At 51.4% G+C, this 26849-nt stretch overlaps 1 protein-coding gene and 1 pseudogene across 1 annotated transcript; one reads left to right on the forward strand and one right to left on the reverse strand.

Annotated features, from left to right (window-relative positions):
* Positions 1 to 995: 995 nt before the first annotated feature.
* Def6 (DEF6 guanine nucleotide exchange factor) lies at positions 996 to 26656 on the reverse strand. Its single transcript, XM_057751072.1, has 12 exons — positions 26556 to 26656; positions 26117 to 26301; positions 18218 to 18358; positions 17557 to 17742; positions 16010 to 16246; positions 15188 to 15334; positions 7912 to 8020; positions 7498 to 7796; positions 5717 to 5883; positions 5426 to 5624; positions 3001 to 3091; positions 996 to 2853 (listed from the first exon to the last, which is right to left on the reverse strand). The coding sequence occupies exons 1-12, from the start codon at positions 26560 to 26562 to the stop codon at positions 2633 to 2635; spliced, it is 1989 nt and encodes a 662-aa protein (XP_057607055.1). The 5' UTR covers positions 26563 to 26656; the 3' UTR covers positions 996 to 2632.
* On the forward strand, positions 11758 to 12744 carry LOC130861839 (PHD finger protein 23-like; annotated as a pseudogene).
* Positions 26657 to 26849: the final 193 nt, after the last annotated feature.

The raw sequence follows: 26849 nt of genomic DNA on the forward strand, positions 1-26849 counted from the left end.
GGCAGCTCAGCACACCACAAGAACATCTCTTTAAAATAATAATAATAAACGAAAGAAAAAGGAGGGAGGGCAGCGCTGGAGAGGCAGCCCCTGTGCGGTGAGCAGTAAGGCAGGAAAAGGCCCTGGCTTCCATCCTCAGCGCTGCAGAAACAAAACAGCAGCCAGGGCAATCTCAGCTCCCAATTCCCCCATGCATATCCCTCTGCCCCAGTTATTCCCACAGCACTTGGAGTTTGGACTTCCCCTCTCACCCCTTACCTCTGCACCCTCTTTCAAGGAACTTTAAATGTCACAAACTTCCTTGAAAGAGCATTGGGTTCACTGGAAGGAGCTGTGACCTTCGTGATCAAAGAGCAAGCAAGCTCCAAAAGGGCAGGAACCATTTTCAGATAACAGCGCACACCAAAGGGAACACCCTGTACAGCGCACATCGTCTTGACACACTGGACTGGATGAGGGACAGATTTGAGCCCCAGCCTCAGCTATGTCCGTCTTCACATCCGAACTGTGCCACGCTCATTTAAGTTGTGCATGACATCCATTTAATACATGTTTGTTACACAGTTTCTCAGAAGCAAGCCTTGGGCCAGGCACTGGGGACAGCACTGAAGAACTCCAACATTTAGTTACAAAGGCTGAGAAAGGACAACCACGAGGAGACCCAGAGGAAGGAGGAGGCTGAAGCTAGATCCCTGAGGCAAAATTGTAGCAGGTCTTCCTGGGTGGATTGCCACAGCCCTCATTTCCCACAAGGAAGGGAGCAAGCAGACTTGGCAGGTCAGAACTCACAAGGGAGGTCCAGGGTGATGGCTCAGCAGGTAGAGGTGCCTCTGCCAAGCTTGATGGCATGAGTTTGATGCCTGGCTTAGGAGGAGAGACCTGACTCCTGAAAGTTGTCCTCTGACCTCTACACGTTCACCATGGCACGTGTGTGTGTGTGTGTGTGTGCATGCGCGCGCGCACACACTCATGCACTAATTAAATTAACCCTTGGTCATAGCTAAGTGTGGTCGTGCCTACCACGGTTTAGGCAGGGGCATGCTGACTTGGCGGCTATCCTGAGCTATAGGGAGAGACCTTGTCTCAACACAACAATCCCTTCCGGACAGCACCAAGGGGCTGGAAAAGAGAGTCAAGATTGCACCTGCATTTTGGAAATACCATCCAGGCAGCAGGATTGGAAGGAAATTCCAGCGAAGCTCTTATTTAATTAGGAGCGGACAGAGACCAGCGAGAGTGACCACTGGCAGTAGCACCTCTGGCATGTTTGGGACTGACCCAAAGAATCCAGTTGATTGGGCAATTTATTAAACACAGGCCAAATGGAGGAGCCCACGGTTCACACTCCGCAGCTATGGGGATGGGAAAGGAGGGCTTAGTAGTTACTTCTGTGTCACACGACAGCATCCCAGCGTCAGCATCCCAGCATCCGGCACAAACAAAGGGAGGGAAGGTTTTTTTTTTTTTTTTTTGCTTAGGGTTGGGAGGGCTCACTCTATTGTGGCAGGGGCGGCATGGAGAAGTAGTTCAGTGGATAGTCCTGAGAGGCTGTTTACATCCTGGCAACACAGCGAGCAGAGAACACAGAGGAACCAAAGCTGGCCTCATAGTGACCTACTTCCTAGGTAGGTCCTACCTGCTACAGACTCCACAGTCTCCCCAAAATAGTGCTCTGAGCTGGGGACAAGCATTCAACACATGAGGAAGGGGACAACCATCTAGATTTAAAGCATCCGAGAGAGGTACAGGAACACACAGGACAGCGGTCCTGGTGAACTTCCTAGGCTTGCAGTGAGGGGTATGAAACCGGGAGCAAACTTTGCGGAGTCTAGAACCTAGGCTCTCGTCTGAGGGAACAAAGTCCATGTTCAGAGAATACGGGGTGCAAAGCGAGTCTGAAAGGCTTCAGACAAACGGCCCGATCTGCCTGCACCTCTAGTATTGCAATCACAGTAATGGTAATCCAGCTCTTACGGTTGCTATGGGAATGGAGTAATGTAGGTGGTCTCCAGGTAGACAACAGACGCTCAATAAACACTTCAGACAAGACTAACGATGCCATCAGCATGAGTCTGTGCTCCCCAGGCCCTCCCCATCCGGACTGTGATCCTCTCCATTGACCAGCACGGTGAGTGTAAAGCGGCAGAGCCAGGTCCAGCCCACAGTCCACACTCCTAACCACCTCACCTCACCAGCTGCCTCTGGGACCTTGAACTTGAACTTGAGGGAGGGACAGAAAGGGGGGGGAGGGAGGGGCAGGAGCAGAGGGCAGGTGGGAGCAGTTTTATTTGGAAGTATGCCTCTATGACTTGGTGGTAGTCTGGAGAGGAGAGGGCAGATGACCTTTGGGGACAAATGACCTTTGTCCTAATTGTCTAGTTTCTTTCCCAGCCCTGATCACAGGGTCCTTGAGGCTGAAGCACAGAACCATATTCTTGATCATTAACACCACAGACAGCCTCTGTGGTCTGGACCTGGCGAGAATGGCAACCACATCCTATCTTGGACCGACTTCTGGTCAGCAGACCCGGGCCCGTAGCCCCAGGACCGTTCGCAGAGGCTGGAGTTACCCACAGCCCGCTGTAGCCAGGTCCTGGTAGACACAGCGTCAGGAGACAAGGGTCATCAGAGGCTAGTTTTCTGGTGCCGGGTCCAGTTTATCTTCCTGAGAGGTAGAAGCCAGGGTGGGAGTCTCGTCCCCACCATTGAGGGACTTCTGTTCACTGCTGTTGGCTGAAAGGGTTCTGTTGCCTTGGGAGCCCCAGCGGGTCAGCCGCTTTAGAGAGGAGTCCCGGCGAGCGAGGGGAGGGGGCTGGAAGCCAGTGAAGGAGCTGCTGGTGGTCGGACGCTTATCTGGCAGAAAGAGAGGTGGGAAGGAGAAAAGCGAGTTGAAATGGGAGAAGTGAGGGTCTTGCCTTAGCCCTGGGAGAGGGGAGACCTTTGACTTCTTCTACCTTTGTGGAAGCCTCCCTTACTCCACCCCAAGAAGGGAAGGCTCACCTCCTGGCTCGATCGGACGCATGAGCCTGTTCATCTGGACATTCCAGTGTTTCACGTTGGTGCTGGCCTGGCGCAACTTCCTCTGGGCGGCCTGTGGAGCGGGTGGTGGGAAAGGGTCAGAGCCCCTGAGAATCTGACTGCAGCACCTCATCATCGCCCTGGGAAACTCATGTAGAGCCAGCCATGGAGGTGCATGCTTGGAATACATACTTGGGATGTAGAGGAAGGGGGAGGTCATGACCTGGGCTATATAACAAATTAGAGATGTGAGATCCTGTATCAAAACTGGTGGGCGAAGGGAGCTAGAGAGACGGCTCAGTGGTAAAAAGCACTTGCTGCTCATACAGAGGACCCAGGTTTGCTGCCCAGAACCCATGTGGCAGGTGGCTCATCTGTAACTCAAGGCCCATGGACTCCAGTCTTTCTAGTCTCCAAGGACACTTGCAGACAGGTATGCACATGCACATCACATAAAAGAAGTAAATCTTTAAAAAACAAAGCCCACGCATGTTCACAAAAAGTCAGAGTCTGCCTCCAATTTCAGGGGACTCGTGTCCTCCCAAAGGTTCAGCGATCATCATTTTCATTCACCGAGCTGCTAAGACATGCTAAGCGCATTTCCTATTTTATCTAACTTCCTGAGCAGAAGCTAACACAGACAAATTTGAAACAGGTTAAACAACAAACCCAGGGACGTACACTAAATACCAAACTATTGTTTAACAAATTCTCTAGGACCTCATGGTGGAGTCTCTGCGCCAGAATTCAGAGCCCTAAGCAGGGCGAGTAGGTAGGCCCACCTTCCTGTGCTGGCCATTTTTGTGTTGTTGTAGGTGGCTGTGACCTAGGGTGCTAGCAACTAAACCTGAGTCCTCTGTAAGAGCAACAAGTGTTCTTAGCCACTGGGCCAACTCTCCAGTCTGCATTGTTTTTGCAATGACTGTGTCAGCCAGAAAAAAATTAAATAAAGCTCTTTTAAGATTTATATTTATTATTTTAAATTATGTATGTCACCAGGTGGTGGTGGCATATGCCTTTAATCTCAGCATTCAGGAGGCAGAAGTAGGCAGATCTCTGTGAGTTTGAGGCCAGCCTGGTCTACAGAGTGAGTTCCAGGACAGGATTAAAAGCTACACAGAGAAATTCTGTCTTAAAACAACAACAACAACAAATTATTATATTGTGTCTGGGTATACAGGAGTGCAGGTGCCCACGGAGGCCACAGGGGTTGGATCTCACTGCAGGTGCAGCCACAGATGGCTGGGAGTCCGCTGATGTAGGTGCTGGGCACTGAACTCGGGTCCTCTGGAAGAGCAGCACGTGTCCTCACTAGTAGCTCCGGCCGGCCTGAACTCTCTGTAGACCAGGCTGGCCTCGAACTCACAGAGATCCACCTGCCTCTGTCTCCCGAGTGCTGGGATCTAAAAGCCTAGCACTAAAACCCAGCAAAAGCTTTTTTTAAATGTATTTATTTAATTTCCTTTTATGAGACAGGGTCTTGTGTGTTCAGACTCACTATGTAGGCGGTGAGGACTGTGAACTTCTGATCCTTCCCTGTCCAACTCTTTTTTTATTATTTGTTTGTTTGCTTCTAAGATTTTATCTAGCTTTATTTTATGTGCATTGGAGTGAAGGTGTCAGATCCTCTGGAACTGGACAGCTGTGAGCTGCCATGTGGGTGCTGGGAATTGAACCTGGGTCCTCTGGAAGAGCAGCCAGGTGCTCTTAGCCCTTGCCCAACTCTTGAGTGTTGAGATTACAGCCTCGGTGCCTGATGCAAACAGTGCTGGGGAGTGAACGGGGGCTTTGTGCATGCCAGGCAAGTCCTCTACAAACTGAGCCGCATCCCCAGACCCTAAAAGACATCTTTGTGCTGGAGAGATGGCTCTTAGAGGACCAGGGTGGGATACCCACAGGGTAGCTCACAAGTGTCTGTAACTCCAGTCACCGGGGGTCCAATACTACCACTTTCTGGACACGGTGGGTGCTGCCTGCCCACGGTACATAGACACACATGCAGACAAAGCAACCACACATATAAAAGGAAATAAACAAATGTAAAAGCTTAATAAAAAAAAAAAAAACTAGAACCCTTATCTACAGGGATTCAAGCTCCAAGGAGTGTGTACAAACCTAGGGCTTAGAAGAGGAGGAGGGGAAATTCTGCTCGGGTTAATTATACTATTGGCAAATACAACCACAGGTGCGTTCTGTATTTACATACTAAATACCACTGTATTAGCTTGTTTCATTGTGGTAACAGGAGTTATCTGTTTCCTTTCCCAGAGCTTCAGACTCAGAGAGGTTAAGCAATCTGTAGGCGGTAACACAGCCAGCGAGTGTAAAGCAAGGTAGCTTGGCTCTGGGGCAGGCGCAATGACACACTGGCTCCCCCAGTTTCTCCAGGTTCCCGCGGGTGTCTCACCTCCACGTCTTCGTCCGCCCTCTGCCGGTTCAGCCGCACCTCCTCCAGCTGCTGCTGGGCTTGCTGCAGGGAACGGCTCTGCAGCGCCATCTCCTGCTGCATCTCCTCCTTCTCCTGCTGTGCTCGCTCGATGTAGCGCTCCTGCTCTTCCTTCAGATGCATCAGCTGCTTCAGCTTCTCCTCCTCCTCCTCCAGTAGTCTGCAGGAGCGCATAGGAAACCTCTCAGAGCGGGGCGTGGAGGGGGGCGCTCAGGCGCTGGCGGAAAAGGGACTCAGTCCTTGTGCGGTTACCTGGTCTGGGCAAGGCGCACGGCCTCCTCATCCCGCCTAGCTTTCACCTCCAGTTGCAGGGCTTCCTGCAGCCGCTCCTGCATCTCCTCCAGTTCGGCGATGCGTTGCCGCTGCCGGGCCGCCTCTTCCTTCTTCAGCTCCATCTCAGCCTGCATAGATGCCCGGGCCTGTGGGAGGGCAGAGCCGGTCAGTGGAACACCGGAGGAGACAGGCTACTGCCTCTCCCGGGCTCTGCCTGGCTGTTTGTATTGGAGGATCTTTAGTTGGGGTTTCTTTGATTTGACCTGTCCAAGAGCCTGATGCCTCAAATTATTCTTTCCTTCCACTGGCCTTAGAAATAATAATTAGGCGTTTGCTGGGGCTGTAGCTCAGCGGCAGAGGGCTTGCCTAGTATGCCCACGGCCCTGTGTTTGTTAGCCAGCACCTCACAAAACAACACCAATTATAATTATATGTAATTAAACATCATAATATGTTATATTACAATAAAACAACATATTAAATTACGGTAATCCCTTCCTAACTCCTACTATAACAATTATAATATTATGGTAGGTGTCAGGGATTGCAGTTATTAGGACAACCAAAAGGTATTGAATTTTTTTATTATTTAAAAGTTTTTATTCATGTGCATGGGTGTTTTAGTTGCATAGCTGTCTGTGCACTACGTGTGGACAGTGCCCACAGAGGCCAGAAGAGGGTGTGGGATCCGCTGGCTGGTTTTGAGCTGCCATGTGGGTGCTGGGAGCCCAAGCTGGGTCCTCTGAAACAGCAGCCAGGGCTCTTAACTGCGGGGCCATCACTCCAGCCCCTCTTGGTTCTTTGAGACAGGGTCTCAGGAGGTCCAGGCTGGCCTCAGACTTTCTAGGTAGCATGACCTTGAACTCTTGAGCTTCCTGCTTCCACCTCTCCAGCACTGAGATTAGAGGCATGAGGCACCCTGCCTGGCTTTATTGAATTTCTTACAAGTATTTCTTCACCGAATCCTCAGCCTAGCTCCAGGAACAGAATTCTAGTTGCTGATACAGAGAGACTTAGCAAGTGCTGGGTTCCTACAGCTCTTACGGTGGAGGAGTAATGGGCACACATGCCACAACATGCCTCTGGCGGTCAGAGGACAGCTTTGTGGAGGCAGTTTCCTCTGCCTATCTTTAGGGGGTTCCAGGAATAGAATTCAGGATGCTAGGTTTGCGCGGGAAGCGACTTTACTCGCTGAACCAGCTCGATGGCCTAGAACCGAGTTTTCTCAAATTATAAATTCAATTGTTTCTGCGTGTCTACTCGGCCTTCGTGTGTCCTACCTAACTAATCCCAGCCTATATAGTCCCCAAACTGGTTTTGTTAAAATGTGGTTCAAGTCTAGACTGACTTCATTCCAAACCATTTACAATCACCAGTGTTTTCGGACCAAGTCCTGACCCCAGAAAAGATTTCTGAGCTAGGTCCCATCTATACCAGGGGTTTGCCCTAGGCTCTACCCACTATTACGGCCCCTCCCCACCACTCATTAGGCCATGCCAACAACATCCTCCAACCCACGGGACCCACCCTTTGTTCAGGCCCCGCCTATAGCATCATTCAACTTCTACTCTCCCTTTGTCCATCAGTCTACGGCTCCACCCTCTCTAAGGCCCTCTCATAGCATCCTCCAGATGCCCTGCACTGTTCGTAGGCCCAGCCCGGGTCCTCTTCCTGTCACTCTTCTGTCAAGACCCTGCCCCACCCGACTCCCTCCCAGAGGCTCCGCCCCTATCCAAGCCCCGCCCTCTGGACAGCCTCACCTGCTCCGCCTCCCGCAGCTGGCCCTCCAGAGCCTGCTGCAGCTCCCGGTGCTGGCTGCGGCGGCGCTCCTCCTCCTCCTGCAGCAGCCGCTCAGCCTGCCGTTGCGCCTCCTGCAGCAGCTCCAGCTCCTGCAGCTTCCTCTCCTTCTCCTCCTGCAGCTGCTGCAATCGCAGCAGCTCCTCCTCCTTGGCTGCCCGGCGCCGCTCGCGCTGCTCCCGCTGCTCCCGTCGCTTCTGCTTCAGGTCCTTATGCAGCGAAGTCTTCCCCTCCGCCTGCAGCCGGATCGCGGTCTGGATGGCTACGGGGCCGAGCGGGACGGAGTCAGCCGGGGCCTAGGCCACCACGGCCAAGGGCGTCCAAGGGTCGCTCGGATGAAGTGACCGAGGCCCAGCTAGACCCAGACCGGCACTCACCGGCCGTCCACTCCTGGCGCTGGCGCGTGTCTGAGGCGCTCATCTCGTAGGTGCGGCTAGCCGTCTTCACACAAAACATGCAGCGCTTTCCTTCGCGGTCCTGAAGCACCTAGGAAAGGGGTAGATGGCCCCGGGTCAGATGACTTCACTGAGATGGGGACCATATCTGCCTTAGAAGTAACCCAGCTCTAGACCCCCCCACCCCCGACCTCTTCTCTGGGACCTTCCCCCACCCTGACGGGAGTATGCATGGTCTGGGGTGGTGGATGGTTAGTTATGGGGTGCCTGTGTGCCCACAGTTCTCGGTTTTGTTCTCTGAAGGCTAGCTGGCGCCATTTTCATCTTGGTATCTCTCCACAAGGTTTAGCATATAGTACACGCTTAAACATGTGCCTGAGTCCTCACCGCCTGCAACTGCTGCTTTCCAGCTAGTCTCTCAAACGTCACCTGTCCTTCAAGGGTTGGGGAGAATAATGGTACAGGGGTGTGTCTGGGGTTTTTGCCTCCACTAAACTTATGTTCTGCGGAAAATAATAGTTGTCTACAGTAGTGGTGTTTTTTTGTTGTTGTTGTTTTTTGTTTTTTGTTTTGGTTTTTCGAGACAGGAATTCTCTGTGTAGCATTGGAGTCTGTCCTGTAACTAGCTCTTGTAGACCAGGCTGGCCTCGAACTCACAGACATCTGCCTGCCTCTGCCTCCGGAGTGCTTGGATTAAAGGTGTGTGCCACCACCCCGGTTTACAGTAGTGTTTTCTTTCTTTTTTGTTTTTTGAGACAGGGTCTCACAGTATAGTCTTAATTGTTCTGTAATTCACTACATAGACCAGGCTGGCCTTGAGCTGGCCTTGAACTCATGTAGCTCCTCTGTTTCCCAAGGGCTGGAATTAAAGATGTGCAACACAACAACATGCCCAGCCCTGTACTAGTGGGGGTTTGTTTTAACATTCTTTTTTTTTTTTTTTTTTTTTTTTTGGTTTTTCGAGACAAGGTTTCTCTGTGGTTTTGGAGCCTGTCCTGGAACTAGCTCTTGTAGACCAGGCTGGTCTCGAACTCACAGAGATCCGCCTGCCTCTGCCTCCCGAGTGCTGGGATTAAAGGCGTGCGCCACCACCGCCCGGCTGTTTTAACATTCTTGATGACTTATTTATCTTTATTTTATGTGCATTGGTGTTATCTGCATGTATATCTGTATGAAGGTTTTAGATCCCCTGGAACTGGAGTTACTACAGTTACAAACTGTCATGGGGATGCTGGGAATTGAACCTGGGTCCTCCGGAAGAGCAACCAGTGTTCTTAAGCACCCTGCACCGGTGTTTTCTATACAACATTTATCTGTGGTCATATATTCCTGTCAGGCATCACTTCACAGAGAAAGAAACTGGTTCTGAGATGTCTGGAGGCTTGTTCAACACCTGTTTACTTATGTAACAAAAGTGTATACAGCCAGCCAGGCGGGTGGCGCTCGCTTTTAATCCCAGCCCTGAGAGGCAGAGACAGGCAGATCTCTGTGAGTTCGAGGCCAGTCTGGTCTACAAGAGCGAGTTCCAGGACAGGCTCCAAAGCTACAGAGAAACTATGTCTCAAAAAACAAAACAAAAAAAATGTATATAGCCTTAGGTAACTGATTATTTTTTCTTGAGACAAGGTTTTGATACGTAGCCCAGGTTGACCTCTACCTCCTGTCTTCCTTGCCTCAATCTCTTGAGTGCTGGGAGCCCTTAACAAATCTTTAGTGTAATGTAAAAACAAAGATATAGAGATTATATAAAAATGTAATAAACAAAGACATAGAGGAACGGTAATACTTAGGTCCCAGTGATGAGTGTATCAGATGATACAACTGTTGAAAAAAATTGGCATTTCCTCAAAAGTTAGAATTATCATATGTTCCAGCAATTCTACTTCTATGGATCAAAGAGAAATGAATACATATCCAGTAGAAATATGTCCCGTGCCAAGGGCTGGAGCGGTGGTTCAGCAGTTAGGAGTGCTTGCAGGCTGCTCATGCAGAGGATCTGGCTTTGGTCCTCAGCACTCACATGGCAGCTCACAGCTGTCATTAACTCTAGTTCCAGTAGCCCTGACTCTTCTTACCTCCCAGGTTCCTGAACACATATGGTGAACAGACACACACTCAGGTACACAGACACATAAAATTAAACAGAAAAATAAATATTGAGAAAGCCAGTGCCAGGTGTGAGTCACTTTTGGAGTTGTTGGCCCCTGAGGTCCCATAGATCCCCAGACATCACAGGCTATTGGAATTTACTTCAGAGCCTGACAGCGAGGTCCTGTTGCTGAAGGCTTGAGTCTCAGAACATGGCAAAAACCAAGCTGGTGTGAACTTTGAAGCTTTCTCTCTACTGGCTAGCTTCCACTTCATGATAGTGGAGAAAAGTCATCCTCAGTCATGCTACAAGCTACAATAATGACTGGTCTGAAAGGCACGCCCACTGGGGCAAAGAGTCATGACCATCATGGGAGCAACCAACCACTTTCTGATTAGATCAGAGTCCCACTTCACAGGATGAAGCCTGTAGTAGCATTTCATTTGTATCTTTTTTTTTTTTTTTTTTTTCGAGACAGGGTTTCTCTGTGGTTTTGGAGCCTGTCCTGGAACTAGCTCTTGTAGACCAGGCTGGTCTCGAACTCACAGAGATCCGCCTGCCTCTGCCTCCCGAGTGCTGGGATTAAAGGCGTGCGCCACCAACGCCCGGCTTCATTTGTATCTTAATAAATAAAGCTCGCCTGAGGACCAGAAAAGTAAAACAGTCACACTGACCAGCCTTACAGACCAGGCAACAATAACATACACTTTTAAATTAATCCCAGCAACCACACCAGCTTGTCATAGAAACCAGGCAGTAGTGGTGCACACCCTTAATCTCAGCCCTAGGGAGGATTATAAAATTGGAGGAGACAGCTCTCAGTCAGTCTCATTCTGAGATTCCTGGAGGCAGGATCACCATTTCAGACTGAGGTAGAGGTAAGAGCCAATAGCTAGCTGTTTTGCTTTTCTGACCTTCAGGTTGAACCCCAGTTTCTGTCTCTGAGTTTTTATTAATCATGCTTCAGAAATCCATACTGACACCATTATTTAGCTACCTATGGCTTAGACAGGTCGTAGGCCCTAGAGGAGAAGCCACTACAATTTATGCCGCCGAAGGGCAGAGTGTTACACTAAGTCCCAATGACGCATCACTGGTATCCGAGACCAACGCATCTCTCAACCCTCAATAGAGAAGCTTCTGTGCACGGTAGATGGTGGTAAACACAGTGATGCATAACCGGCCACATAAGAGATTACACAATGCTCAACCCTAAAAGGAGTGGGCATACTGCAAACTCCCTCCCAAGCTTCAGGGATCATTTTGGAAGAGAGTGTGAGAGCCTGAGGCAGCTGATGGCTAGAAGGGACACATTATCTTCTGGACATGGCAGGGCAGCTGTACTCACAGCAGTTTCGACACCATGGTCAAAACCTGTCGCAAGCCCAAGCCAAACCAAATCCCAGCAGGGACAGGAGAGGTGGGCACACTATCCCACCACAAGCAGCCAAGCTAATGGCGACTGTTTGCTGGGAAAGGAAGCGTCAATTTTCTCTGAGAGTGTAGTCAACCGCTCTCCAGAATCCAGGAATATTTGGGCAGCACAAATCATCTTGAAAGATTAAGAGAGTGTGGGAGGCAGTGGTAGAGGCGGGTGGTGGTAGCGGACTGGAGTCTCAACTGTGCCAAAGCAGACAGTTCTGTGGAGCAAGGCTGTAGGAACATGGAGCACCCAAGGCAGCACTGGGAGTCCTGGCTTAGAGGAAGGGGTTGCCGGACCAGATGGAGAGGAGGGGGCAATGCTGGAAGCCATGGTGGAGCCCAGTCCCAAAGATCCACCTCCGACTCTTAAGCCAGAGACTCAGCCACCAGAGAAACAGCAGAGAACAATTGAGGATTTCAACAAATTCTGCAGTTTTGTCTTGGCTTGTGCAGGTTACATCCCTCCTAGCAAAGAGGCCCCTGACAGCGCCACTCTGCTGGGGAAGATGAAGCTCAAGGACTCTATCTGATCTGGATGGGACCAAAGTGTCATTCCCGCTGTCTCCCACGTCCCTGACGCATACCTCCAGGTGCTCTCACCCCGTGCCACTTTCCCAGGGGGAACTTTCTGTTCTTTCAAAAGAACAGAAAGTTCAGACCAGAAGGTGGGGCTAGCTTTGGGGTGCTTCAGAGGCCTCGACCGGCTCCTGGGGATGGGGAACAACGGTCTTGAATCAAGAAGAGCAAGAAGCAGAAGTTGAAATAGGCAGATCGTGGGGGTAGATTTCCATCTTTTGGCCCTCCTAGGGCACCTCCCAGTGATACAGACTCTGAAGAGGAAGAGGAAGACGAGGATGAAGAAGAGAGGACAGCAGTGGTGAAGTCCCAGTCCCTGTGCTCCAAAACCCCCTGAAGCCCCCAGACCTCCTGTTACAGGGCACCTGAAGGTGCTCCCCCTATGACAGTGAAGACAAGGAAGTGGACAGCACAGAAACAAGCCAAGATGGAGATGCCAGCTCCAGTGAAGGAGAGATGCAGGTCAGGGATGAGGACACCATGGTGGAACCGGGTGAGAAGCGGTGACTTGTGGGATCTGATCACATGATTTGAGCACATGTTACTGCAGAAAGCCCTTTGCTGGGCGGCCCGCGATTGAGTGCAGCCTGTGTGGGACATGGATCCAGCTCTCCTGTGCTAAGATGAAGAAGACCAATGTTCCTGACTTCTTTTGTTGCCAGAAATGCACGGAACTTTGTCCAGAGGCCCGGCGGTTTGGGGGTCTTCCCAAATCGGGAGAACCCTGACATCACTCTTTGAGGCTGGAACTTTGACATCACTTGGGAACTGAGCCTCAGAGTCTTCAGCCTCTTCAAAGTCGGAATTAGACCCATTACAGTTGGGTCAGAGAAGGATGGATCTGTAACAAAATCTGTCGGGTGAACAGGCCACCCTTTTCACATTCAGGGCCGGACTCAGATGGGGCTGTAACGGGTTAGTTGTCTATAAACTGTAGTGTGAATACAACACTCCCCTCATGGCTTCCTCTCTCTCCCTCCCAATTACTTTCTTCCATACCTGCTGTATTTTTAATTTTGGACTCCCCATGTTTGAGCATGGTGGTTGCTCAGAGGCGGAGTACCATACCTGGTAGAGTGGGGAAGGAAAGCAAAAGGCGCCAATTATCTATCACTAGCCTCGTTTTGAATAATATTGGCTGGCTGTACAGACAGCCAGTGTGTTGTAAATAAAGCAGAGTGGGCTCTTGTGTTTTATATAAAATAAAATAAAATAAAAAAATAAAGAAAAAAGTGATATGAGCTGGACAGTGGTGGCGTATGCTTTTAATCGCAGCACTCGGGAGATAGAGACAAGCGGATCTCTGTGAGTTCGAGGCCAGCCTGGTCTACAAAGTGAGTTCCAGGACAGGATCCAAAGATACGGAGAAATTCCGTCTCACAAAACAAAACAAAACAAACAAACAAAAACAACCACCCCACCCTGGAACAAAAAAAAAGAAAAAGTGATGCGAAGTTGGGTGGGAAGGGGGGGTGGGCTGTAGATATGATCGAGACAAGTTGCATGACATTCCCAACTATAAAAGGCTTCCATTCAATCCCTAGCACCCATGTAGGAAGCTGGGTGTGGTGTCACCAAAGCTGGGTACGATGGGACTACCAGCACTGAGGAGGTGGAGACAGGCAGAGAGCAGAGCTCAAAGGCTACCAAGCTGCCCTAGATGGCAGACCTGAGCCATTAAGATTCGGTCTTAACAACAAGCAAACAAAAGGAGGTTGGGAGAGCTGGGAGGTAGTTGAGTGAAGTGCTGGCTGCATAAGACTGAGCTCCTGAGTCCTAGCCAAGCGTGGGGTTAAAAACCAGGCGTGACGATGCATGTCATAATCCCAGTGCCAGGAGGCAGAGGGAGGGGAGACCCTGGGTTTCTCTGGCCCACCAGCCTTGCTGAACCAGTGCACCCCAGGTTTCAGTGTGGGGGACTCTGGGGTGGAATATCACTTTAACTATGTAAAGATGTGTTACATTTTCTTATGCTGCATTTGATTAATGACGTAAAGAGGTGTTGCTTTGCCTGCCTAAGGCAGCTGATTGATCTAAAAGCTGAATGGCCAATAGCTAAGCAGTAGGGGGATAGGCAGGATGGTGGGCAGAGAGAATAAGGAGGAGGAAGAATCTAGGCTTGAGAGGAGAGAACTAGGGAAGAGAGGGAGATGCCTGGGGCCAACCAGCTAGGCAGCTGTCAGCCAGACACAGAAGTACAGAAAGTAGAACACACAGAATGAAAGAAAGATAAAGAGCCCCAAGGCAAACACGGACGAAAAGAAACAGGCTGACTTAAGTTATAAGAGCTGGTGGGGCCGGGCCTTTAATCCCAGCACTCGGGAGGCAGAGGCAGGCGAATCTCTGTGAGTTCGAGAGCAGCCTGGTCTACAAGAGCTAGTTCCAGGATAGGCTCCAAAACCACAGAGAAACCCTGTCTCAAAAAACCAAAAAAAAAAAAAAGAGCTGGTGGGTTCATAAGTCCATATCTTCATCTGGGATCTGATTGGTGGCCCCGAGAAAGCACACTACAGGACTGTATGTCAAAAACTCAGGTAAATGACTCCTGGAGAAATGACATCAAAGGATGACTTCTAGCCTCCGTGTGCAACATGCACACACCACACAAACAACAAAGTGCATAGCTCTTAGAGAATGACACCCTAGTTTAAACTTTGGTTTCCATATATATGTATATGCACACCTACAAACAAATGTGCACATGGACCCACAAGATCACGTATACACACACGATCCCAGTATTTGAGAAGCAGAAGAAGCAAGAGGACTAGGAATTCAAGGTCAGTCTTGACTGTGTAAGTAAGTTCAAGGCCATGCTAGACTACAAGAAATCCTGTGTCAAAGGGAAAAAAGAAACTGGAAGGTTTGCTGTGGAGAGTAGATATGAGTTATATCGGGGTTTAATAATCCACCAAAGACTTCCGCGTCTGGTCGGTGGTTTTATGGGGTTGACACCGGGCTGGTATGGCAGAACACCTGTTGTGTTTGAGATGCCAGGTTTGACCACTCACACTACAAAAGGAAAAGAAGTGCTGACGTGGATGAGAATGGCTTCATGGCAGCCAGATGTGTCTGAGCTGTACCAACCTAATCTAAGTGGAATCATCCCAGTGAGGTTTCTCTTTCCTCCACCCCTGCTCCTGACCCCTTGTCCACGCACTGCGCCCTCACCTCCACACAGCAGTGAGCATCCAGTGGAATGGTGCCTCTTTTCTCCTTGCATTCTTCACTCCCAAAGTAGCAGAGGCAGCTGGGCTGCAGCTGGAACCAGCGCTCTGCCCAGTTCCTCCTCAGGTGCCCTCGCTTCCACAGATAGCCCTGCAGACAGAGGCAAGTAAGAGAGGCCTCCTAGGTATCCATCACCCCCTCACGATGGTCCTCTAAGTCTCCATCACCCCCTCCCAATGGTCCTCTAGGTCTCCATCACCCCCTCACGATGGTCCTCTAGTCTCCATCACCCCCTCCCAATGGTCCTCTAGGTCTCCATCACCCCCTCACGATGGTCCTCTAGTCTCCATCATCCCCTCCTGATGATCCTCTAAGTCTCCATCACCCCTCCTGATGATCCTCTAGTTCTCCATCACCCCCTCCCGATGATCCTCTATGTCTCTACCATCCCCCTCCTGATGATCCTCTACGTCTCCATTACCCCCTCCCGATGGTCTTCTAGTCTCCATCACCCCCTCCCGATGGTCCTCTATGTCTCCATCACCCCCTCCCGATGGTTCTCTAGTCTCCATCACCCCCTCCTGATGGTTCTCTAGTCTCCATCACCCCCTCCTGATGGTTTTCTATGTCTCCATCACCCCCTCCCAATGGTTCTCTAGGTCTCCATTACCCCCTCCTGATGGTTCTCTAGTCTCCATCACCCCCTCCCGATGGTCCTATAGTTCTCCATCACCCCCTCCCGATGGTCCTCTAGGTCTCTATCATCCCCCTCCCGGTGGTCCTCTAGTCTCCAACACCCTCTCCAAACGATCCTCTCAGGCTGACCTGTTTCAGGACATCTTGGATGAGTTCCTGGTAGACTTCTTGGATGGCCATGCTAAGGGAGTCCCGACCCACACCCCGCAGGCAGCGGCCGGAGTTGAAGAGCTCTAGGAACTGCCAGACGCTGAGACCCCCAGAGGTCTGAACTGCTTGAGCTTCCTGGGCCAGCAGCTCTTCCAGCTCGCCCAAGCCTATCTCCAAACTCATACTGCCCAGGAGTTTCTTTAGCAGATACTCAACCTGGAAGGGAGAGGGAGGCCAGGTGACGTCAGCAGCACCTCCAGAGGACAAGAGCGTGGGAAGTCACATACAGGTGGAAACAGGGGAGAGATTTGAGAGGGGACCTAGGACCCTAGGCACACCTAAGTCAGCCTCCCTCTTCCCTGTGCTAGGTCCACCTCCTTTCTGCCATAAAATAAAAGTCATGTGCAGCGTGGTGGCGCACGCCTTTAATCCCAGCACTCGAGAGGCAGAGACAGGAAAATCTCTGTGAGTTTGAGGCCAGCCTGATCTACAGAGCTAGTTTCAGGACAGCTAGAGGGAGCTACACAAAGAAACCTGTCTCAAAAAACCAAAACCAAAACCAAAAAAAAAAAAACCCTCCTACTCAACACTCTCAACTTTGCCTATGACAAACAAGGAAGGAAGGAAGGGCCAAGGTGGAAAGCGACTTCCTTCAAGTCACAGGGCAAGTGAGAGGCAGCCAGTGCTTGGGTTTCTGATCCTGAAGCCAGTCCCCAGCCCTTGAGGTCCTTCTCTTGGGGGAGAGCAATGGAACTAGGGCTGGGGGTAAGCAGGGCAGGAACAGGAAACCTAAGGCAGAGCACAGGAAGTGGCGGTTGGGGTACACCCTGCTGCAGTTTGCTCTCACAGCAGAAAGAACCTTCCTACTCTCTGAGGGGCTGCCTTGCCCCGACTGGCAAGGACCTGGTTAGAGTCCACCCTGGCCCCAGCTGTCTTAAAAGACTCTTTAGGGATCTTACTCTGGGCCTCCAGTGGCAGTTTAGTAGAAGGCCTTAGTTCAGCTCTTAGCGATCCCCCAGAACTAAAAAGAAAGGGTCCAGACTCCAAGCCTCTTCCCCCAGCATGCCCTACATCTTTGGAGTTGGTCTGGCTCACCAGTTAAAAGAAAAGAAACCCTCTGAGGCCAAGGCCAGACTTGGCTGTCCATTTTGCATAACCAGAGTTACTTCCTGTCTGAGAGAACACCCCCACCCACTTCCCTTAACAAAGCACCTTCCTAGATTACACTGCACCTAAGAATCCCGCTGTTCCATCTGAATTCTCTCATCAGTGTGCGGGCGGGGCATTTGTACTGATGCAGAATGTAAACATTTGTGGCTCATTTTCCTCCTTAGATGCGAATGTAGTTTGGAGGCTGAGGCGACGCGCGATGTTGATAATTCTCGCTACTCAGAGGCAGTCAGGTGGGGCTGACCCGCATGGAGAAAGGGGATTGGGAAGGCGCACAGACAATTTGTTTTCCTTCCCGGCTTTACCAGGGGCTTGGCCCTGAGTGACTCAATCCCTGGATCTGACGTCACCCTCACCTCATCGGGAACCATGATCAGTGGGTACTTGTCCTCAGACAGGAAGTTGAAAAGGCACCAGAGACGGAAAGCATCCTGATTGGAGAGTAGGCTGTTTCCATTGCTATCTGCTCGATAGTTCTTCTTGGCCGTCAGTGTCCAGCACAGCTCATCAAAGTGCTCTTTAACGAAAGCCCCCTCCTCCACCTGTCATGAAGCCTGCAAGTTAGGGAGCTGTCTCACGCCTCATCCGCCTCATCCCCGCTCCATCCGTAAACCCCCCTCCATCCGTAAGCCCCGCCCTCCACGCCTGCCAAGCCCAAGACTGAACTCAAGCTGGCTCAGGCACTTCACCAACGTCTCCACTTCCTCCCCCTGATTTCCCTGGTAACAGTAAAGCTAGTTCCTCGGCCAAGGGAGAGAAGGAGGGGAACCCTAGGGGGCAGGACAGCCGAGGAGAACCTGCACAGAGGGTGACAGATGAGATGAGCTGGGTGCAGGTTAGGGGGATTGGCGGGGGGAGGGGTGCGGAAGCTAAAACAGAGGACGGGCAATGGGGGGCAGGTGACTGAGGAAGGGAGTGGAGATGGAGGCGTGAGGATGGCAGCTTGGACAGAAGTGGGAGTGGAGAATGGGAGTAGAAAGCTAGGTATTGGCGTCCTAGGGGAGGGGCGTTCCCCACCTTGTCGAGGATGTACTTGTTGAGGTAGGGCATGTAGCCTTGACTGGACACGGGGCCATCGTCGTCATCCCGGAAGTGCTCCTCCAGGGCCACGGGGTCATGGGGGATATGCAGGACCGTGTACAGGTTGTGGGACAGCACCTTGGACAGAGCGACAGTTTGCTTTCCGGCACCCAGTCAGGCCTTGACCAAAGGACTGATTCCATTGGCCTGTCCGTTCACCCCCACCCTGCTCTGGCTAAGTTCTCTTCGGGCGCCATCCGATCCGACACACAGGAGCACACTCTGCACTTCCCATCATTCATAGCACCCCCATAGCGACCGCTCCATGTCCCCAGGCGACAGATGAAGAAATCTTCAGGTCCTACTCATGGGCAGAGCTGGGATTCAAGCCCAGGAAACGGCACCCTCTCCTATTATTTAATTATGACTTGGAAGCTTCTTTCTATAAACCAGGACTCAGAAGCTTCTGGCTGCTCAGTAAGGGAGTGAATGGGAACTTGGAATTCCAAGCTCGTGTGACAAAATTCCAAAACTCAGGGGCTTCCCACAAATGCTAGGCTATCTCCAGGGAGGCAGGAGGCCATTCCAGGGCAAAACCCTTGACTTGATCTCTTCTAATCACAGACTCAGTATTCAGGCTGCCATTCACACCCCACCCCGGTGAGTCCGATCTGGGGAGGGCCCTAGTGAGCAGGTGAGGGAGCTAGGGAAGGTTCAAAGAACGCTTGTAAGAAATGGTTCAGAGGTGAGAAATAAGAGCGATGGCAGCCATGGGGCAGGATGGGACGTGTGAGGCGGGCATGCTGACCAGATTTATGATGCTAAAACAAAGGAGCTGAAGTTTGAACAAGAAGATTTGGTAAAATGAAGAGAAGGGGGAAGGTTGCTTTGGGGAAATTGTTATACTGCTTAATCACAGGCAGTGTGAAGATTTAAAAATAACCAATTATTGGGTGGAGCATATTTCGACAGAACCTTAATCCCTACATTCAGGAGGCAGAGGAAGGTGAATCTCTGTGAGTTTCAGGTCAGCCACAGACACACAGTGAGACTCTGTCTCGGGGAGGGGGGTAAGCTAGTGCTATCTGCCTGCCACTCCCTATGGACCAGCACTGCATAAAGCAACTTAAATGGATCATATTTATCCATTAAGTGTGGCCAGGACAGTGCTTAAGCCATGGTGTCCATGTGGAGGTCAGAGGGCAACTTTAAGGATCCAGTTCCTTCCTTCTGCCATGTGGGAGATGTTTTCAGGCTTGTCAATAAATACCTTTACCCACTGGATCATCTTTTCAGCCCAAAATTGCTTTCTTTTTTTTTTTTTTTTTGGTTTTTCGAGACAGGGTTTCTCTGTGGTTTTGGAGCTGTCCTGGAACTAGCTCTTGTAGACCAGGCTGGTCTCGAACTCACAGAGATCCGCCTGCCTCTGCCTCCCGAGTGCTGGGATTAAAGGCGTGCACCACCACCGCCCGGCTCCAAAATTGCTTTCTTAATTACAGAAGAGGCTACATGAGTAAAATATTCATGTGTGCGTGTATTTGTGTGTGCATGTGTGTGTAAGGTGACAAAGACACAGAGCCAGGCTCAGGTCTGCACACGGTGAGTGTGAGCTCCTGTCCAAGGCGGAAAGGGCGGCTTTTTAATACGTTAAAGATGAGAAAGATGATAAGAGCAAATATTGAGGAAACTGGGGACTTTAATAACCCACCACTAGCCGGGCGGTGGTGGCAAACACCTTTAATCCCAGCACTTGGAATGCAGAGGCAGACGGATCTCTGTGAGTTCGAGGCCAGCCTGGTCTACAGAGCAAGTCCTAGGATAGTTAGGATTGTTACACAGAGAATCTCTGTCTCAAAAAACAAAAAACAAACAAACAACCCACAAAAACAAAACAAAACCTTATCACCAGGATGTGAATTAGTCACCTATCTACGCCTCAAGCAGCCAAGGCTGGCCTTGAACTCACGGCACGACCAAAGATAACCCTGAGGTTCCTTTGGTCTCCGCAGCCAGGTGCGGGGAATCCAGAGAATCCAGGTGCGTGCTGCCCTAACTAGCTACACTAGTCATCCTGTGGTGTTCCCAATCTATCAACTTAAAATTGGAGGTGGGCTGGAGAGAATGCTCAGTGGTTAAGCGCACTTGCTTGCTGCCCTCCAGAGGCCCTGAGCTCAGCTCACAGCATCCGCACCAGGCAGCTCACAGCTGCCTGTAATTCAGGAGGTCTGACATCTTCTGGCCTCCAAGGGTACCCATGCTCATGAAGACACACACACCACCACCAAAAATTTAATCTTTTAAATTGGATGTGAACTTTAACTCAGCATTTTTTGTTTTATATTTTCTTTTCATTTAAGACCTATTTTACGTTTAATTATGTGGTGTGTGTGTGCCCCTACGTGTGGGTATATGCTCACAAGTGTGGGTGCTCTTGGAGGCCAGAGGAGGACATCTGGTACTCTGGAGCTGGAGTTACAGGCAGTGAGTCGTCTGATGTGGGTGCTAGGAGTCAACCTCAGGTCTTCTGCAAAAGCAGTGTGAGCTCGTAACAACTTAGGCATCTCTAGGTCTTAATCCCTTTTTAAAGTAAAAAAGAAAATCTAAAATAAAAGGATTTAAAAACAATTTTATGTGCATGGGTATATTGCCTGCATGTGTGTCTGTGCATCTGACATGAATGCTGTGCCTGAGGAGGTCAGAAGGGGGTGCCAGAGTCCCTGGAATTGGAGTTCCAGTTATGAGTCACTGTGTAGGTTCCAAGAACCAAACCCTAGTCCTCTGAAAGAGCAGATAGTGCTCTTAACTGCTAAATCATCCCTAAGGGGGGGGGGGGGAGAGAAAGAGTGTGTGTGTGTTTTAGAGACAGGGTTTCTCTGTGTAGCGCAGGCTGGCCTTGAACTCAGAGATCCACTTGCCTCTGCCTCCCGAGTGCTGGGGTTAAATTGTGTTGCCAGGACCTGGTCCATTTATTTGTTGACGTGTGTGTGGAGTACACACCTCACAGGTCTCAGGAGTCACTGAGACATTCGACTTGGATCCAGCTGAGCTCTGGGGAAAGGGTTTGGCCTTCTGGTTCTTGTCCTTAAGGAATGGGTGACACCCAGAAACACACAAACAGGGAGGCACAAGACTCTTCCATGGAGAGACTTAATAACCAGGCAGGGTAATAACAGTGGTTAGTGCTGCGCCTTGTTCTTCTCTGTTATTTTAACAGCTCCTGTGTGAAGCACAGAGAACAACTTACAGGGAGACAGGTCTCTCCTTCCAAAGGTGGGTGCCAGGAATCAAACTGGGGCCATCAGGTGCCTTCACCCGACCACCTGTCAGTGTGTGTTGTGTAAGTCTGGAACATAGATCGCCTTTATGACAAGAAATTGGAGGAAGCATTTGAGACAGGGTCTCATTCTGCACCCTGGGCTGGCCTTCTAATCCTTCTGCCTCAGTTTCCTGGGGCTGGGATTCCAGGTTAACATTATCTTGCCTGTTTGTGGAAATGGAATTACAGAGAATTGTGGGCCACCATGTGGGTCCTCTACAAGAGCAGCCAGTGCTCTCAACCCGAGTCATCTCTCCAGCCCATTCCTATTTTATTTTGGTTTTTTGAGACAGGGTCTCAGGTATCCTGGGCTGACCTTACACTCATTCTGTATGACCTTGATCTTCTGATCCTCCTGCTTCTTACACCGCAGTGCCAAGATTCTGTGCGTTCTCTCATGTTCCATTTAGGTAGTGCTGGAGACCTACTCCAGGGCCCCATGCACACTAGGCAAGGGCTCTCAGCTGAGCTGTGTCTCCAGGCCACAAGCACAGCAGGGGCCCTCTGTGCCTTTTGGTGACTGAATCTGCAGAGCCTAGGCTGTCAGTTGTCAGGATGCTGTGGTACTCAGGGTTCTAGACACTTAGAGTCCTCCACACAGAGAACCTAACCTCAGACTGCTAGACTTTCCTCCACCTGGGGTGGGGTGAGGGGCGGGATCAGGCAGGAGAGGAAGTGGCAGGGGTGGGGCAGTGATGAGCAGCGGGAGCTCACTGCAGAGGTTAAGTAGGGACTCTTATCCTCCATTCACAGGTTAGGAAATGGAGGCTCAGAAGGAAGTGTCTTGCCCCAAGTCTAGCTTGGAGGTCCCTCTGGGTCTCCACTGGAGTAGATGAAACTGAAAGGCCTGCCCCGCCCTGACCTACTGACTCAGAGTTTCCAGGGGTGGGGTCTAGGTGTCTGTATTTTCCATATGCTGTCATCTGGACTCCCCCAGAGAGGACATTTACAGTCCCCACTGACCCGCTCAGTTCCTGAACTCGGGTGGGTGGCCTGGGTCTGGAAGATTCTGTGTGTTCCCACTGTTAGTGTGTTTGTGGCTGTCCTGTCTACACTGACCTCGAGAAATCAGAAGGGCTGACTCTGCAGTCCCCAGCCTTCAGATCCTGGGCCCCTGTCTGACAGAGGTCAGAGGCGTGCACACAGTAGAAGCCCATAAAGGCACTGGGCAATGAGCTCACAAAGCCGGAGCCCATCTCTCCCACTCAGACTACTCCTTTGTTTATTTTTCAAGACAGGGTTTCTCTGTGTAGCTTTGGAGCCTTGCCTGGAACTCACTTTATAGACCAGGCTGGCCTTGAACTCACAGAGATCCACCTGCCTCTGCCCCCGAGTGCTGGGATTATAGGCCGCCAGGCTAGACTACTCTTTTTTTGACTCCTTTCCTTTTTATTTGTTTGGTTTGGCTTTTTGAGATAGGAACTCACATTGTAGCCCAGGCTGACCTCAGCAATCCTCTTGCCTTAGACCCGCGAGTGCCAGGATCACAGGTGTGACCTCTGTGTGGGTTCCACGTCACCGTTCTAAGGCACAGCCAGGCATGGCGGCACACACCGTTAGTCCCAGCACTTGGAGGAGGCAGTGGCAGAAGGACCTCTGTGAATTTGAGGCCAGCCTGGGCTACCCTGAGTGCTGGAATTTAAGGTAAGATATTATGGTAAGGCTCAGCAGATAAAGGTGCTTGCCCCAGGCCTGACAATCTGAGCTCAAGGCCTGAGACCCACCTGGTGGAAGGGGACCCAACTCCCCAAGCTGTCCTCTGACCTCCACATGCATTCTGGTCTACACACATACAGACACAGAAGTAAACACATACGATTTAAATATACAGATAAATAAGAGAGGATTCATAGAAGAAATCATGTTTCCTCCCCCACCTGTCCCTAGAGGGACAACAAAGCAAAGCCACTCTCCTTCCTTTGGGCTAGTTTGCTTCTGCTTCTTCTTTTTCTTTTCTTTTTTTGGAGACTTTCTGGGGTGTCCTGCTTCAACCCTGAGTGCTGGGTCACAGGTGTGTGCCGCCATACCAGCCCCTTGGGCTTTGCTCTGCCCTCCCTCCTCCTCCTCTGGCGTCAGCGGGATGTACCCAGGCTAGACAAGGCAGCCCTCTGCGAGCCTCTATGAGCACCTTAAGGGAGAAGAGGCAACTCACACCCATAGCAAGGCTTGGGCCGGTGCGGCCTCCCACCTGCCCCACAGAGGGCACAGAGGCTTGGGCCGGTGCAGCCTCCCACCTGCCCCACAGAGGGCACAGAGGCTTGGGCCGGTGCAGCCTCCCACCTGCCCCACAGAGGGCACAGAGGCTAGGAGCCGAGCTAGGACGAGCAGCTAGCTGCAGGGCCTTCCTTCATCCCCATGTTTACAGAAGACAGAGTGTACCTCGCTGGTGTGTCTGTTGCCTCTGCTTCTTCCTCTGCCTTCTGACCACTTCTCTATTACTTCTCTGCCTCTGCCCCACCTCCAGCACCATCACTGCTTCCTCTCGGTCCAGCGTCCACCACTGTGGACCTGGAAGAAACCCTCTCCTCCTCGGCAGGGATCCTGCCGTTTCTGCCTCGCCTCCACACGGCCCAAGAGTCTCAGTTAGTTTGAGAGTGGACGAGTTTCCTGTCAGGCAGGTGGGACATTCACTGTTGATCCTGTACAGCCAGAGATGTCCCTCACAAGTGGGCTCCATCCGAGCTGTGACGGTTCAAGCGTGCGCACTCTCAGACTCTTCCCCAGAAACACTCAGCCTGTGGGGGTTGGGGGTAGGCATGGGGCCAGTCAGAAGCTAACACAGAGGTGTTCTAGATGGGAGTGCTTCCTGGCTGAGAGCACCAGAGAATGGGGGCTGCTCAAGGGCTGTAACCTCTGCGCATAAGGCACAGAGAGCCTGGAGAGGAGTCACAGGTCACAGATGGAACAGGCACTATCTTGGGAGCAAGAAGTCATATGGCAGGGTACCAAAAAGATAGGGTGGGCCAAGTGGTGGCTCAGGCCTTTAATCCCAGCATTCAGGAGGCAGAGGCAGGTGGATCTCTGTGAGTTCGAAGCCAGCCTGGTCTATAAGAACTAGTTCCAGTAGTATCTGAAGATGTCTGAAGAAAAAAAAAAAAGAACTAGTTCCAGGACAGGCTCCAACGCCACAAAGAAACCCTGTCTAAACAAACAAACAATCAAACAAAAAGCTAGTCCAGTACACTACTCTCCAGAATATTGTGAAAGATTCGATTAGATCCATTTTGCAGAGATGGAAACTGAGCCTACAGAGCTAGTTCCAGGACAGATAGGGCTGTGACAAAGAGAAACCTTGTCTCAAAAAGTGGGGGGTGGCGATGAAGGTGGGTGTGGGGCGGTTTTGGCAGGATCGGTGCTGCTCAGACATTCTAATTTCCTTTCCTGGCAGAACTCAACCAGACAGTACGAGCTGGATTTACCCAGGATGGAAGGACTAACCTGCCTCCTGAGGGGACCTGAGGTGGCTTTGGACTCTCCTTCCTGGGGAAGTAGACCATTAGTCATTAGATGCCCACAAATCCAGCTAAGGGACAGACCAGGACAGAACTAAGTGGTGCATCTGAGTTCACAGGACCCAGCTTGAGCAACATGAGGGTCGAGGTGGAGGGGGACATGCCCACGCTGTCCTGTTTGCTTCCCAGGTTTCCTGTCTTCGTCAACAGAAGCGGTTGTAAATACACGGCTCTTTTGATGGGAACGAAGACAGCCGAGCCTCGCGAGCCCCGCGTTGGCCCCACAGCCTCGTGCGCGGCACTAGATGGAGTGTTATTTACAGAGAATGAGTGGATCCCTAGGCAGGGTCTGAGAGCTGAGTTGTTCTGACGCTTTCCCCAGCATGCCAGGACTCGAGCAGCTGAGGCTTTAATTTCTTCCCCAGAAAGCAGACGCCTACCAGGAAGAGAGCTCCTTCGTCTCCTCTAAACTGTCCAGACCATATAGTTTTAAGACAACATGGGTAGTCACTGATGGGGTTTTCCTGGGCCTGGCTTACCCCCACTCTCAACCTCAAGTCTCAAGGCATAAGGCAAATTTCCCAACCTGTTGTGTGCCTGTGCTGGTAGGTGGAGCTGGACGGTGAGCTGTGTAGCAACACAGGGGAGACTTTGGCCATGACCCCTTAGCTGGCTCACACTGTGGCTGCCAGCTTGCTTTGCAAATGGAGGAGGCTCTCCGCTCCAAAGGAAGTGACTGGCAACACTAACTGTTTTTCTTCAAAGCCACGAGGAAGCCACAGGGAGGAGCAGGGTACGTGCCCAAGCATGACTCTGGGGAGTCCACAAGAAGCCTGAGAAGGGGGCAGGTTACCGAGTCTCAGAAGCTCACGGTGCCACCTCTACTGTGCAGTCAGAGTACATGGTTCTGAACAGTGGCACTGGTGACACGTGCCTGGGGGCCTCTGGGAAGCAATCACTGAGCTAGGTTGACTCTGGTACCTCTCCTGGGCCAGCACTCCACCCAAGGCCAGGGCTGCTGGGTGGCAAGGTGCCCGCCGAGTAGCAACGGCTTCCCTGTCTGACTCCCGGTGAATGGGAACCAGGGTGGCGAGTGAGCCTCCCCTAAGCCCCCAGGATGCCCCTCACCTTGAGCTGGGACTTGGAGACCTTGCCGCTCTTCTCCACGTCCAGGGCGGTGAAGGCGTACCAGATGGACTTGAGCAGCTCCTTGCGCAGGGCCATGGCTGAGGCGCCCGCCCCGGCCCAGGGGCGGCTCTGACACCAAGATCCGGTTTCAGGAAATGCAAACAGCTGCAGACCGCAGAGAGGCCCTGGTGCAGAGCGGAACAAGAGCTCCACCTGCCTGCTCCCTCTGGCTTCCAGGGCTGGCTTGTTGCTCTGCTGTCCCACTCCCCAGAGCCAGAGAGCCCTCCTTTGCCTGGCCTGGCTCCTTTAGCACAGGTTTTACAAGTTTCCTTGCCCCAGAACCCTCCCAAGTTCCCAACGATAGTTCAAGGCCACCCTGAGTTGGAGGTAGACAGGGTCAGGAGTCAAGTCTATGCCAAGTAAGATGCCAAGGCCCTACCTCCCATGGCTGTGCAGGCGACAGACTGGGCACAAAGACACAGTAGGCTTGGGACAGGACTTCTCTTTTAGGGCCCCCAGCAGGATCTCATGAGGTGCTCTGTCCAAGCAGAAGAAACCCACCTGGAGGAAGAGCGGAAGCAGGCCTCTCCCTCACCAGGACAGGGCGACTTGGCACTCAGGCTCTAAAGAAACTCAGAACACTGGCCACTCTGCACCTAGTGGCCTTGAAGACACCAGAGTCTGTATGTGTGACAGCAGGGCTCACCTTCGAGGTCCTGGCAGGAGCAGGCAG

This window comes from Chionomys nivalis, chromosome 19, assembly GCF_950005125.1.
Source record: "Chionomys nivalis chromosome 19, mChiNiv1.1, whole genome shotgun sequence".
NCBI classification, from domain to species: Eukaryota; Metazoa; Chordata; class Mammalia; order Rodentia; family Cricetidae; genus Chionomys; species Chionomys nivalis.

Bases quoted from the DNA above. Each gene is read 5' to 3' on its own strand.
- Def6 (XM_057751072.1), bottom strand. The intron at 18,359-26,116 runs GTGAGGGGCATC...GCTCTGTCCAAG, and splicing joins TCTCCAAGTCCCAGCTCAAG to GTGCTGTCCCACAACCTGTA. The intron at 2,854-3,000 runs GTGAGCCTTCCC...TCTTTCTGCCAG, and splicing joins GCGTCCGATCGAGCCAGGAG to ATAAGCGTCCGACCACCAGC.